The following is a 14,504-nucleotide window of genomic DNA, read 5'->3' on the forward strand; positions in this document are numbered from 1 at the left end:
TTTTATCTGAATATCTCTTTCATTTGTTTTCTGTTGCCTTCTTTTACTTTGACTTTCGCTCTCTTTCTGTGTGTGTGTGTGTGTGTGTGTGTGTGTGTGTGTGTATTTTCAGCATGCCTGCACAGCTTGTTGATGTGAATCTTTTTTGGAAGGTTAAAATAGACTGTATTACTTTAGATAATTATTTATTTGCCCTGAGAGCTGGATGGGGGGGGGCAGATAAGGGAGTGCGTGTGTGCGTGAGTGTGTGTATCTGTGTTGGAGTGGGAGTACTGATGTGTGATGAGTGATACAGAATCATTAGCAGGGCTCCATTAATGTGGGTCACAGCTCAATAACTGTGTGTGTTTGTGTGTGTGTGTGGGGGGGGGGGGGCTGTCACTGTTTATGACACTATCCTAATGGATGTTAGGTATCTGATCATGTCTTAACGCTCTCCTGGGATTTTTATGAAAGCCTCATATTTTGGCTCGGTCATATCTGTGTTTGGGCTTTTTTTTTTTTTACACTGTTATTACTTCATTTGAAAGCTTTGCTCACGATAATTTGTGGGTTTTTTGTTTTCCCAGCTCTGTGATGTATTTGCTTGAAACCTCATCTCTCAAGCAGCAATTGCTTGCGTTGCCTTAGGGTTTACATTAAAACCAGGCCCTTTACTGCTTTGCTGCAATCAAACTTTCCCTCTGAAACTAGTTGGTTACCTGGTAGTTATACAAATTACTCACTGATTGCTTGACTTTTAAAACATTACTCTCTGATTGGTAGGTCTGCCTGTCATCGATTGTTTATTTTTCATGAATGGTTTGATAGACTGTTTTAAATATTCCCTCTGTCTTTCTCTCTCTCTCTCTCTCTCTCTCACTCTCTCTCTCTGCAGTAATGAGGAGGAACCCGTTTGTGGCAGAGGGCTGCTGTCGAAAAGGTTCCAGAAACGCCCTACAAGAACTGTACAACCCCACACAGGTAGAAGAGCCCACAATAAGTCACTCGCATCATAGCCTTCGATTGGTCAGTCTGTTACTATGCAGCTGTGACTGGTCACTGTGTCATAAGCTGGCGTATGATTGGTCATTACTTCACTCATTCATTACTTTATGTAACCTCCCAGTAGGACATGCATATGGGAAATTTCCTCTTTGATCTCATAGCTCCACCTTTGTTGATGTCATTTTCCTCGCTGATGAAGTGAAGGGCGGGATGACATATTTTAGTAGTGAGAAGTGTCTCCATTGTCCCATACAGAAGTCATTGTAATGGAAGTGAAAACAGATTGTCAGACTTGGTGAAAACCAATGAAACTTTTTGTAGCATGTTGCAGGGGCTCCTGATTCTGTCTTTTCCTCTACGCTCTCTCTCCCTCTCTCCCCATGACTACGTTTTTGTGTTAATTTTTCTGTCCAGCTGAAAATGATTGATGTTGCGCCTGAGGGACAGCCTGTCCGCTGTTGCCGCACTGATATTCGAGTGCACTGCGGTCCGGAGCATGGCTGTGCTGTTCTGTGCAGATAGTCCAGTGCACTGCGGTCCGGAGCATGGCTGTGCTGTTCTGTGCAGATAGTCCAGTGCACTGCGGTCCGGAGCATGGCTGTGCTGTTCTGTGCAGATAGTCCAGTGCACTGCGGTCCGGAGCATGGCTGTGCTGTTCTGTGCAGATAGTCCAGTGCACTGCGGTCCGGAGCATGGCTGTGCTGTTCTGTGCAGATAGTCCAGTGCACTGCGGTCCGGAGCATGGCTGTGCTGTTCTGTGCAGATAGTCCAGTGCACTGTGGTCCGGAGCATGGCTGTGCTGTTCTGTGCAGATAGTCCAGTGCACTGCGGTCCGGAGCATGGCTGTGCTGTTCTGTGGTCCGGGAAACGAGTGAGGGACTTAGTGTATCAGGTTGACTCTGCCCAGTCATCAGAAACTGTTTAGACTTGGGGTGTGTGTGTGTGTGTGTGTGTGTGAATGATACTGTTGCTGTGTGTATTAATTAGGGCAGACTGCAGCGCCATGCCCCATTTTGCCCTGTATTGTGGGACTTGCATTGTAGCCATATGCTTACAAATGAAACAACACACACACACACACACACACACCTACACTGGGCCAATGCATCAGATGAGTACATTCAGGGAGTAGAGAGACAGTATATTCTGACTGTAGCTTTGCAGGACTGCATTTATAATCCCACTGGGTAATGGAACAGACACAAAAATGATTTCAGACAGACATTTATACCTGCTTAAGCCCTCTGACTTTTTCCTCTGTGTTGTGCTTTAGCAGTGCGTAAAAGTTATGAGGCCTGTCTGGCAGAAAGCTTTGTTCTCTTTAACCAGCACTATAGGAGCCTTAACACAACAGACTTCCATTACCAACACTGTTAACACGACAGAACTGTGGGATCAGCTTTTTTTTTTACCCAGTACACAGCTAATGAGGAGCCCACACCGCTGCAGCGCTGATACAGCACTCACACGCGCCTGGCTTAAGTGCTTAAGTGTTTACCGTATTAATCTTACTCATGGAAAATAAGGAGTTTTAAGAAAACAAATCACTGTTCTGTGGAAGGTAGACTCAGTGAACTGCATTGCTTTTCAAACAAACAGATAACGATATGACACGCACATGCTCGCGTACACCCCTCTGAGGAGCTGTTCTGAGCAGCACTGTCTGAGTCCTCTTCGGTCATATCCGGTATGTTTGGTTGGTTTAGCCTGGCTGCCGTGTCTCACAGACAGCTCTGTTAGAAGAACATTAGTCTCCCTCATCTCTTTGCGGAAGTGCAGATGTTTTATGTGTGTGGGCCATGTATGTGTCTGTGTGTGAACTGGTATGCGTGTATCTGTGTTTATTTAGTGGGAAGATCAAACACACACAGGCCTGACAGGACAGATACATATTCATTTGACAAATGCAAGTATCTAATGCATTCGGTTAACCTGATTTAAACCTCACTCACACATGTGACACTCACAGACATTCACATGCCTTTACTGTGAATGAAAGCGTGTGTGTGTGGGTATGTTAGAGAGAGAGGGAGAGAGACTGCGAGAGAGAGAGAGAGAGAGAGTAGTTTTTATAGTAGTCATTACTCTTCTCCATATCACAGGGCTGCTATAACTGCAATATTGTCTATACCCTCTCCGTCTTCCTTTGCATTTTCTCTATTTCTCTTTTTCACTCAGTCATATTTTCCGAAACCCTTGGTCGGTCTCAGTAGGAGTCTGTGCGTACCCTGATATAAACCTGTCAAATTCAGAGAGAGACTTGCTTCTCTCAGTGCGAGAGGTGGAAAATCACTGGCTTCGTTTTCTCAGAGCGCGCGCCCCCCTCTCCCCTCCCTTTTCTACTTCAGGTGTATGGTCTCATGTGTCCCTTCTCTGACACATCTCCAGAGCTATCAGATATCCTGCAGTCCTCTTCTATAGTTTATTAATCATCTGTGTTTACTGATGTGTGTATGCATGTGTGTGTGTGTTTATACAAAGAACCAGGCAGAGGCAGTGGAAACTTCCCATGTTGTCACTTGAAACTGTAGCCTTTTACCATCTCTCTCTCTCTCTCTCTCTCTCTCTCTCTCTCTCTCTCCTGGATTAGATTGCAGTAGGTAAAGGGAGATGGGATATCAGTGAGACAGAGCGTGGAATCCTCTTGCGTCATGCGTGAGGAAGGTTTTAGGGGTGGGCTGATGTATCACGTTCAGTGCAAGCTCTTATTCTCTGTGTATTTTGAATGTACAGTGATGTTTCATAGAAGACTTTACATCAGTGTGGAGCAGTGCAGAGGGGGACTGTCCTCTTATGTGAACTGTACAGTCCACTATTCTGCTCTGACAGGTAGAGTGTCATCTACTGTACCATTCAAAGCAGACTTTTTTTTCCTTTCGTTCACTCTGAATTGAGGACGAATAGTTTCTGGCTAAGGGCAACTTTCTTCCCAGTAATCTGAAACACCGATTGCAATATTTTCTCCAAAAACAGAACGCCTTAACTTTCTCCCACGTAATTTAAGATTGTGCTGTGGTCGTGTTTGTGTTTAATACACACGTTGGCAGTCTGAGCGTCCTCATGATGAAGATAATAGGTGATACGACGTACGAACCATGTCACCACTTTTACCTTTTTTTTTTTTTAAAGTTTTTGACCGATGTTCACGGTTTGAGTCTGAACTTCTAAACAAGTTCCTGTTCCTCAGACAAAGTTCTCCATTCTCCTCAACAATGCTTTTGCTTCAGGTCCAATAAGAAGTGTCTTAACTGAAGCTTCAGACAGATGCTGTTTTGTTAAGAGGATGTTTTTGGTATGTTTAGATAAAAAAAAAGAAAGTGTACATTAACGGGGAGGAGTGTAATTCATTGAGGATCTAAACTGGTGGAGAGTTGGGGATAAAACACAGTTGCCCAGTGTTATCTCCTTCAGTTATGAGACCTCTCCTCTGTCACGGAATAAACAAAATAAAAAAAAGAGTCAGGGCTTCTGGATTCATGTAAAGTCTTTGATATTGTCAGTAAAAAAAAAAAAAATGGAGAATGATGGATGGAGAGGGTTATAGTGGAAATATTTACTTCTCTGTATTTCATTTACATCAGCCAATGGAATAATGTAAAATATTATGATGCATTTGAGAAACTTTTTCTCCTATTCACATTCTGTTGAGAATCTTTCAACAAACAACTGCTATTCAATCTGACTGAAGGCACGGTGTGTCTGATTAAACTATGTTCCTGTCTCTCCATTCCGTTCCCAGAGCTGCCTCTCTAAAGAATTTACAGAAGCCGTGTACAGCAGTATTCTGTCAGGATGTGCAATACTGGTCCAGTCCAGAGAGTTTCATTTGTTTTAGACTGGGATTGTTTTTTCCAGAATGATTCATGGTCAGGTCAGCCAGACTGATGACTATCCTGTACATTCACCAGGATTACATTACATGATTCATGGATTATTTACAGTGTCCGGCACAGATTAGGATGGAAATAAACACTCTTAGAGTTAATGTAACCATGGCAAAATTACTTGTGTAGCTTTGTTATCGTTATGAGGTCTAGAGACAACTCTTGAGTTTACCGACCCATTGCTTTGTTTGTTTCAACCGACTTTCAGTTAACATCAACACGATCAAATAAACATAAAAGAGAGTTTATTATAATTCATACGAGGGATGGTTTTGTCTCCGTTGGTGTGACAGATAAGTGGAAATGTGTGACAGGTACAGCTGCGTGTTCCTGTGTGTGTGCGTGAGTGAGAGAGACAGACAGAGAGAGAGAAATAGAGAGAGTGTGAGAGACCGAGAGAGACAGAGTACAGAGAGACATGCACTGCATGCCAGTACTGGACCTGGGGACTGGGCATGTAGCACCATGTTTACTCTGTAAACAGAGACAGCACACACCACACACATACGCAGACACACACTGCCTTTTGCTGTCTTTCTGTGTGTGTGTGTGTGTGTGTGTGTGTGTGTGTGAGAGAGAGAGAGGGGGGGAGGGGGGAGGTGAGAAAGAGGTGTAGTTCCAAAAATGATAAGTTAAGAAGATTCATTCGCTATATTGTTGCTGACTGAAAGGTACATGTATTGGGAATTACAAAACCCAACAACTACTTTTAGTCTCTCAGAGACCTAAAAGATTTCAGTACTCTACAATAAGATGACAGGTGACAAACAGATTAGAAAAGCATGTGGAATATCTTGCTGAGAAACCAACTGCTGAGCATGTAACAACATAGAGGAGAGCCCTTATTTTAACCTGTCAGGTCATTGTCCTGCAAACCGTGGACACGCGCAACCTTATTTGACCCTTTTATCCTTTGTCACAAACTGTTTCCCATACTCAGATGCAGTGACACGCTCGTTTGCTTTCATGGTTTGTAACAGGGAGCATGTTTTTGAATTCTCAGGTTCTCTTTACAGATTGATTTCACTGGTTTAGGTTCACCTGTTGAGCATGTCACATGTATCTGTCTGTCTAATCTCACCCTCTCCCTTAATCCTTCACTCTTCCAGCATTGTCATGAGGAGAAACACAATCAACTCTCAATCTATATTTGGAGTGTTTAACATGTTTGGCCGGGATTAGTCTGAGAGCTTACAGTTTATGACAAATGTATCATATTTCATATTCTGTGTTTCAGTTCCAACTGTAAAGGAATGAAATTTATGGGAGGCAACACTATTTGTTGTATTTTGTGAAGTTTTAACTCCCTCTCTTCCCCTCTTGCTTCCCCTCTTGCTTTCTCTCTCTCTCTCTCTTTCTCTCTCTCTCTCTCTCTCTCACTCTCTCTCTTTCTCTCTCTCTCTCTCTTTCTCTCTCTCTCTCTCTCTCTCTCTCTCTCTCTCTCTCTCTCTCTCACTCTCTCTCTCTCTCTTTCTTTCTCTCTCTCTTTCTCTCTCTCTCTCTCTCTTTCTCTCTCTCTCTCTCTATCTCTATCTCTCTCTCTCTCCCTCCTGTTTGATCTCTGTGTTTCTGTTGTACTTTCTGTGGTGCACAGAACTGTATATTTTTCAGCCTTTCAGAAGGTTTCCAGCATTTTCTGATCTCTTCACACAACACAATCTCTTCACCCCACACAAGTAGAAACATGTAGTCAGAAAACCTGGTGTTCATCAATGGTGCATACTTACGAATTATACTAGAGAGAAAGAGAGAGAGAGAGAGCAAGAAAGGAATAAGAGGGAGGGAGATAGAGGGACAAAGGGAGAGGGAAAGAGAGAAAGGAGAGAGAGAGACAGAGGGAGAGGATTGGTTGGGGCTAAAATAAAGGAAGGTTTGAGCTCATTTCTGAACTTCTCATGTGAAATATCACAGAGAAAATCTCTCTAATGTGACCTCACTTTCTGTATCTATGACAGCGTGGGTTTGATATCCAGCCCTTGTCTCTGGCTCTCTGACCTGACTCTGAATCAGTCCTTCATCTCGGTCAGTGATAAGAGTCTGCCCTCTCTCTGTCTGGCATCTGATGTGGAGAAGTGTGGAGTATTTCTGTAAAACTCAGTCACTGTGGAACTGTCGGATGTTCCTCTGTAACAAAGAGCCTTGTGCTGAAGCTTCCGCTGGGTTGTGTGAGAAAGAGTGACAATGTGTGACAGAGAGATTTCATGACACAAAGACCATGGGAATCCTGTTAGAAGGAATTCATGCTTACAAAGAGAGAGAGAGGGGGGGGGAGAAGGAGAGAGAGGGAGAGAGAGAAGCAGATGTTATGTTGAAATGGCAAGTGAGTGGGCGTGAAAGAGAAAAACTGTGTGTGTGTGTGTGTGTGTGTGTGTGTTGTTGTTGCTTCTCATTTGATCAGATTTTAAATCAATCTAGACCTGGACAAATTCATACTAATCAATGCTATGCTTGGTCTAAAGCAAAAACAATCTGTTCTTAATTGTAAAGAGACCAGTGTTTGGCAGGAGCTGTGTGCTTACTCTGGTTTCATCACTTTGTAAGAATATGTAGAAGGACGCTGCTGAGAAGGGAAGATTTACTGCGGCCCTTTGACCTTTGGCCCTTGACAATCCCAGATTGCATTTAGAGCGTGGTTGCCGGTTGCACAGTGTCCTGCAAAAACTCCATCACAAAAGGAAGGAGACAATGAAAGAGAGAGCAGTGGAAGATTATTGGAATGCAGGCTGCGATTCAGTCATGGCACTTTTCTCTCTGCTCTTGCATCAGCCTAGTTCAGATGAAAACGACAGCAAATATTGCACCGACTTTAACAGGAACATTTGTGAATAAATGCCTTTTAAGTGCTGAGACATGTGTTTAAGAGTGTAAAGATATGTGTGTTTTCTCTAGTGTTTTTTGGTAAAAATGGAAATCTCAGTGGTCAGCTCTCTTGTTGTCACGGTCTGTGTGTCTCTGTATCACATCCCTCAGTTATACGCGCACTCAAAGACATGACACCCCTCTGGGTTTTCTGGCCTCTTCCCTGACATTTACATTTCAAAAGCAGTGATGGAAAAGGCATAATACATGTTTTTTTTTTCCTCATCTCCCAGCTGTCTTATATAAAGGCCCTCAGAAGGATTATGATTCTAATTGACCCTTTTAAATGATAAGCGATCTCTTTTTAAAGAACATTTGGTGCCACACATACACCGTTAGCTTGATGCAATATTTGTCATCTATAATAAGCAGTTTTATTACGATAATATAACACACTATCATTTTTATGACGTCTTAATGCAAAGTAAATGACTTAAGTTTTTTCTGTCTGTTCTCTCAGCCGGAGTTTTCGGGGACAGCCGTGGTGCAGGAGGCTCGTCGCAACCGGGTGGCAGAGACGTGCCGAGCTCAGAGCGCGTCCAGCCGCAAACGCCGCGTCCTCACGCCCTCCGACCTCAAACATCTGGTGGTGGACGACGATCACGAGTTGATCTACTGCTATGTGCCCAAAGTGGCCTGCACCAACTGGAAACGGGTCATGATGGTACTGAGCGGGCGTGGTCGCTACGCCCACCCCATGGACATCCCGTCCAACGAGGCTCACGTTCCCGCCAACCTGAAGACGCTCAACCAGTACAGCATCGCGGACATCAACTACCGCCTGAAGAGCTACCTCAAGTTCCTTTTCGTGCGCGAGCCCTTCGAACGCCTCGTCTCGGCCTACCGCAACAAGTTCACGCTTCGTTACAACACGTCCTTTCACAAGCGCTACGGAACGCGAATCGTACGACGCTACCGCAGGAACGCCACGGCCGAGGCTTTGCAGAGCGGGGCCGACGTCACGTTCCGCGAGTTCGCCGAGTATATCACCGACCCAGCCACGCAGCGCGAGGGCCCGCTCAACGAGCACTGGCAGACGGTCTACTCCCTCTGCCACCCGTGCCACGTCCACTACGACCTGGTGGGCAAGTACGAGACCCTGGAAGAGGACGCCGGCCTGGTGCTGAGGCTCGCGGGTGTGGCTGACACGCTTAGCTTCCCTTCCTATGCCAAATCCACGCGCACCACCGATCAGATGACAGCCATGTTCTTCAACAACATTAGCGCCCAACAGCAGAACCAACTGTATCAGCTCTACAAACTGGACTTCCTCATGTTTAACTATTCTACGCCCAGCTACCTGAAACTGCATTAGACATCCACTCTCAGTTAGATGCACACAGTCAGTGTGCATGCACATTCACAAAGCAGGGCTGAAGAAAGTAGTACAAAAGTGGTACTAAAAAAAAAAAAGTAAGAACTATAAGAGTCAAATGAAAGAGTGGACGGAAGGGAGAATATTTATGAGACACTTGATAAACTGTCGTTGACTGTCGTACTGACAGAAGTTCAACCAAAAAATGAAGAAATGAAACTATGTCAATGTCTAAAGGGACCATAGGCAGTCTGCCTGTAATTTGATTGGATACTGGACCTGTCTGTCAAGTGAAGGTGCAAAATGAGAACATATTTTGTGTGAGAGGGCTGTTTGAGGAATCCTGCTGTATCTGAGGAATCAGATTGGAATTGTGATCAAGTCACACCTTTCCTGCTTTTCTGACTGACAAATTTTATCCATTTAATTGTAAAATATAGATTGATACTATTGTTCCACACCATCAAACAGCAATATTACAGAATTTCCATCTCTCACTGTTCAATAGTCCAATAATATTCCCATTTGAATACCCACATAGATACAGATTTCACAGTAATGTCACAGTAATGCCTGTAAGAACAGAGTGAATGACTTTCAACCGAGCTGAAAGAACAACATTTCACTCCGCATCCTAATCCTGTTTCCAATCCTAATTCTGATTTAATATTAGATTGTAATGCAATGTTTGGGCCAGTTGCCCCCCAACTGTCGTGCTCCCAGCTTTCGCTGAGGAAGTCAGTGCGTGGTTGTGCGTTCCCGCTTATTTATAGTTGATGTCATAAGGAAGTGATCAGAGGGGGATAGTGAGTAACAGAGAAATGGCACCTTTCACTGAGTCACGCCGAGCTGATGTCCCCTTGGCATTCACAGGTCAGATGTCACTGAAACGAGACTTCCTCGTTTCAGACCGGGGACAGACTCGCTCTCATGACCCAGACTATCTCTGGTAAATTAAGGGATGTTTTTTGGATTTTTGGTTGTGTGTTTTTTTTGTTGTTGTTGTTGTTTTCTGTAGAGTTTGTTTTCATTGTCTTATGAAAAGGAGCTGCGAGCAGCACAACACAATTATTTAAATGACTTTGTGAAAGAAAAAGCCGGGGAAGACTTAACATTTTATTGCAGACAGAAAGGAACTTAGTGGTAGGATTTTTAAAAAATATATATATTATTGTTATTAATAGTTTTATTTGTCATGTTTTTTTTTGTCTTTCTTATTTGGTACGCTGTTAATGTGTTTTTCAGAATTCAAAAACGACCAGGGCTTTGTTTTCCAGCTGTCAATGGTTCACACGGGAAAATCTGACTAAAAATAACTGTACCACAAAGTTCTGGGGGGAAAAAAAAGAGGTAAAGAGAGACAGAAAAGTGAGGAAAAGAAACTAATAAATAGAATTAGAGAGAGAGAGAGAGAGAGAATAAAACAGAAAGCTGAAATTTGAGCCAGGTCTGCAGTTTGCATTAGTGAATCTCTTTTTAATGAGATTCTAGTTGTGGTTCTTCAAAGAGACTGACACTTTCATTTTTTTTTTGTTGCATGATGTTTTATTTTCTGTAACCATAAAGGGACAGGCCGTTAAAATACAATTAGGCGTGTTACTGTCTGTCTGTACAGAGATCAATGGTGGTTTTGTATTGGAGAAATGCAGGGCTTGGGAGTGGACTTTAGCAGCTCAGAAAAGTCAGTACACATGAACTGCTCTGAGCTCCCTGTAGAGCTGGGTCTTTACAGAGAGCTTTACTTTAAATCCACATTCAAAACCAAAACCATGTAGAACCAGCAGTCTCTTCCTCTTTTTCTTTCTGTTACTCTCTCTCTCTCTCTCTCTCTCTCTCTCCTCCTATCTCTCTCTATCTGTCTTTATCTCCCTCTCTCTTTGACCACAGCCATAGACTAGAACCAGGGAAGAACAAATGACTTTATTTTACTATATTGAAGCAGTCTGTCATAGTGGCTGTTTGAAAACAGGTAAATTCGTAGTCTTTCTGACTGGCATCTTGTGGCTACTTTATCGTTAGCCTTGGCTTCAGTCCATTTACTAATATATAGAGATATAATATAAGCAAAGCAATGCCTGGTCTATGGAGAACTGCAAGAGAGCTAGTCCTCTCTCGCTAAGAGGGAGACAGTTGATTTATTTAATGAAATTTGCGTTAACCTACAAACAGATGTTTTCTGTAGTGTAAAGAGAGGTGATTATTCTTAGGTTTAGATTCCATTATAGGAGCTGTATGGATTACGCTCTCATTAGGTGAAGCTTTCATTGCTATACATGTTGAGATTGCAGTAACTGATGAAAAACTGAAGAACTGTATTGTATCTTACATTTGTGACAGTTGATTATTGTGAGGAACAAATTCAACTCTTGGTTTGTGCATTTTTTGCTCATTCAAAATTTCCCCACTCCCACACAGATTACCTGGCATTCAAAAAGAGGTTCATTTCAGTTCAGTTTAAGCAGTGCGCTGAAATAATTAGTTGTTTTTTTTTTCTATTTAGAATCAATAAAATATTTTTTTAAATAGTCAGTTTGGTAACTCTTCTTTTTTAAACTGGTTGTGTTGAAGTGAAATTATCCTGGTCTTTTTGAGTAATAACTACATTACATGAGGATTCTATCAGAATTATTCTTTTGTCTCTCCGTAAAGCATAGCCAGGCTTTCATCAAGATCTCAATGCCATGTCAGTGTTGTGTCAGTAAAATGGCAGTGCCAACGTGAAGAGGAACCCAGAGCTAACAGAAATCAAATCAGACTCAGAAGAATCAGAACCAGCAGAAACAGTCAGTCCAGAAAACAAAGCCTTGTCAGTTTGAGTGCTGTCACTCTGTCTGTTTTTAATGCTTGAACATTGTTCATTTCACATGTTTTTGTTCTTTTCATAATGGGCAGCACTACACATACAACAGATGCTAACAATGCGCTCACACATGCACACATGCACACACACGCGCACACACACACACACACACATGCACACACATATTCATTAGGCACAGTGCCTTTCATCAAGGTCATTAAAAATCTCAGTCTCTCTCTCCCTCTCTCTCTCTCTCTCTCTCTCTCTCTCTCCCTCTCTGTCTCTCTCCCACACACACATACACTGTGCTACATGCAGCTCTCATTTTCCATTCAAGTGCCTTCACATATGCACAGTCAAGATTTTCAATTTTTTTCTCTTTTTTTTTCCTCTCATTTTTCATATATCTGCCATACAGTGTGTTAATGCTGATATATGTTCATATATTCAACCCATTGCTCATGCAGCTGTGGTTTGTGTGTGTGTGTGTGTGTGTGTGTGTGTGTGTGCGCGTGTGTGTGCCGACTTCTCTGCCTTGGACCTCTTTGACCGGCCTCTCTCCTATTTATTTATTTATTCCTCCCCGTCTCCATGGCGACCTAGAAAGGCTCTAGCGCTCTTTCTCTCATTTGGGGTGGACTCTGCTGGCTCATCAGGTCGAACCCCACTCACAAAAGACAGAAGAATACAAATGTATGGAACTGTTATGTGAATACCAAGCTTCCCAGGGTAATGTGCTCCAAGATTCTCTCTCCGCTGTTTTCTCAATAAAGCTGTAAAACAACTCTCCACGTCTCTCTGTCTCTCTTTCTCTCTCTCCCTTTCTGAGACTGATCACTCAGGACAAAGCTCCTCTTCTTTATTACACTGGTCTGTGTGGAAGATGGTTGATCTAGCCCTGATTAAATAAAGATCAAGATCCCTAGCATGTGTCTGACGTGAAGCCATTTTGAGGTGTTGGGTGTGTAAATGAGAAGTGAATATGAACACAAATGTCAGAGGAGTGACAGTTCTCTGACTGATGTCTGAAAATACAGCGGTCTTATAACTTTAGAAAGGATTTAACTGTTTGCTTCATGTAAAGGTACTTTGTACATCTGTTTCAAGAGTGTGGTATATAAGTACAAAATAGCTCAAAGATACCAATGTGTGTCTTATTGAACTAATGCCAAGAACACAGGCTTGTATGCATGCTTGTTTGGGATTGAAATGCCACCTTCGTACTTGACTGTATACACAGTGCCACATGTAGCACTCTCTCTGTTTAGCACTGTTTTGTCACTCATTGAAAGGACTGTAGATCTTAGTGTCATGTGACTAGACCTACCATCCAACACATGCGGTTACAGAGAAAACAAGTGTCACTAACATCTTACAGTGCGAAGCCAACTGAAAATGTAAACTGCACTCAGAATCTCAGTAAGATGTGTTTGACACTTCCTCTTGGTTTAGAACGTGGAAGAGGGATGGGGGGGTGGGGTTGTATGATTTAAATGTTTATATATTCATTTTCCTGTGTAGCTGTCAGAGAATTTGTTTCTCCACAAATGGATATTACTGAAGCTGATTAAGTCTAGTTGTCCTTCCAGTTCAGGCATTGCATCCTACCAGCCAGCATCCTGGTTGGTATCTCACATCTGTGTGTTTTCTGTTCTATTTACCTGTTAATGTGCCAGTTTTGAAGACATAGTTCTATTTACCTGTTAATGTGCCAGTTTTGAAGACATAGAAATTGATTTGGGCCAAAGCAGAGTGAGCCAACCAATACCAGTAGTCTTGATATTTAAGAAGAATATGCCAAGGCAACCTTCTGATCAAAGCCTCTCCCTGTAACTGAAGATGGATACATTGTACGAGCAAAAGAAGAAAAAGCTTTTGAAGACTTTTCGCTTTTTCCTTTTTCTTTTTTTGGCTTTTGAAAGACAAAGTGTTGGCAATTCTGCTTTTTAAACTACTGTGTGAGGAGAATTACTTATGAGAGCAGCTTCACTTTAAGAAAGAGCATTCATGATTCAAAAGCATATTAAAAGTCAACCTGCAACACTAGCAGACTTTGTCTCACATCATTAGCGCTGAACTAATAGAGTGAAACAGTAAAAGGATTTTAAAGAATTCAGAAAAGCAAATGAAACTGCTGGAAGGTTTTCTTTGTGATTGGAGGACATGTTCACCACCACAGATTTCTGCTTATAGCACTATGTGGCTTCAGTCCAGCGTTTTGTATCCAGATGCCGCTGAATAAGGTCTGTATCAGTAAAGCTAAGGCTAAATGTTCTCCTTCACTTCAACTAATATTTGTATCAGACAAGAGTGATTTTATCCTGTCCAAGGGCCAAGACCGAGGGCCACAGTCATTCCCTTGCGGCTGATGACCAGCTTTGCGGTGATATGCAACTAGCTTTCTATTTTGCTGAATCTGTATTTCCCAAACGGAAAAGAGCTTTTTTTGGTAAGGCTGTCCTATCAGGATCTGGCATATGCCTCACCCTCCCAGCACCACAATCAACTTATGGTGGGCCTTTGATCTATCTGAAAATACATCCATCCTGCCCTCCCTCTTCCTTTCACACGCAATCCCATCCTTTCATTTTAGGGCAAGGTTCTGCCCACATTAGGCAAGTCGTTTGGGAGGGTTTTGGGACTTCCCCAGAGTACATGT

At 42.7% G+C, this 14,504-nt stretch overlaps 1 protein-coding gene across 1 annotated transcript in view; it reads left to right on the forward strand.

Annotated features, from left to right (window-relative positions):
* chst11 (carbohydrate (chondroitin 4) sulfotransferase 11) overlaps positions 1 to 9,045 on the forward strand; it is a 21,792-nt gene extending 12,747 nt beyond the window's left edge. The window contains exons 2-3 of the mRNA XM_030767991.1: positions 878 to 963; positions 8,191 to 9,045. Of these exons, the coding sequence (XP_030623851.1) occupies positions 878 to 963; positions 8,191 to 9,045 (941 nt within the window). The remainder of the gene's footprint in view (positions 1 to 877; positions 964 to 8,190) is intronic.
* Positions 9,046 to 14,504: the final 5,459 nt, after the last annotated feature.

The sequence above is a fragment of the Chanos chanos genome, chromosome 1, assembly GCF_902362185.1.
Source record: "Chanos chanos chromosome 1, fChaCha1.1, whole genome shotgun sequence".
Taxonomy (NCBI): domain Eukaryota; kingdom Metazoa; phylum Chordata; class Actinopteri; order Gonorynchiformes; family Chanidae; genus Chanos; species Chanos chanos.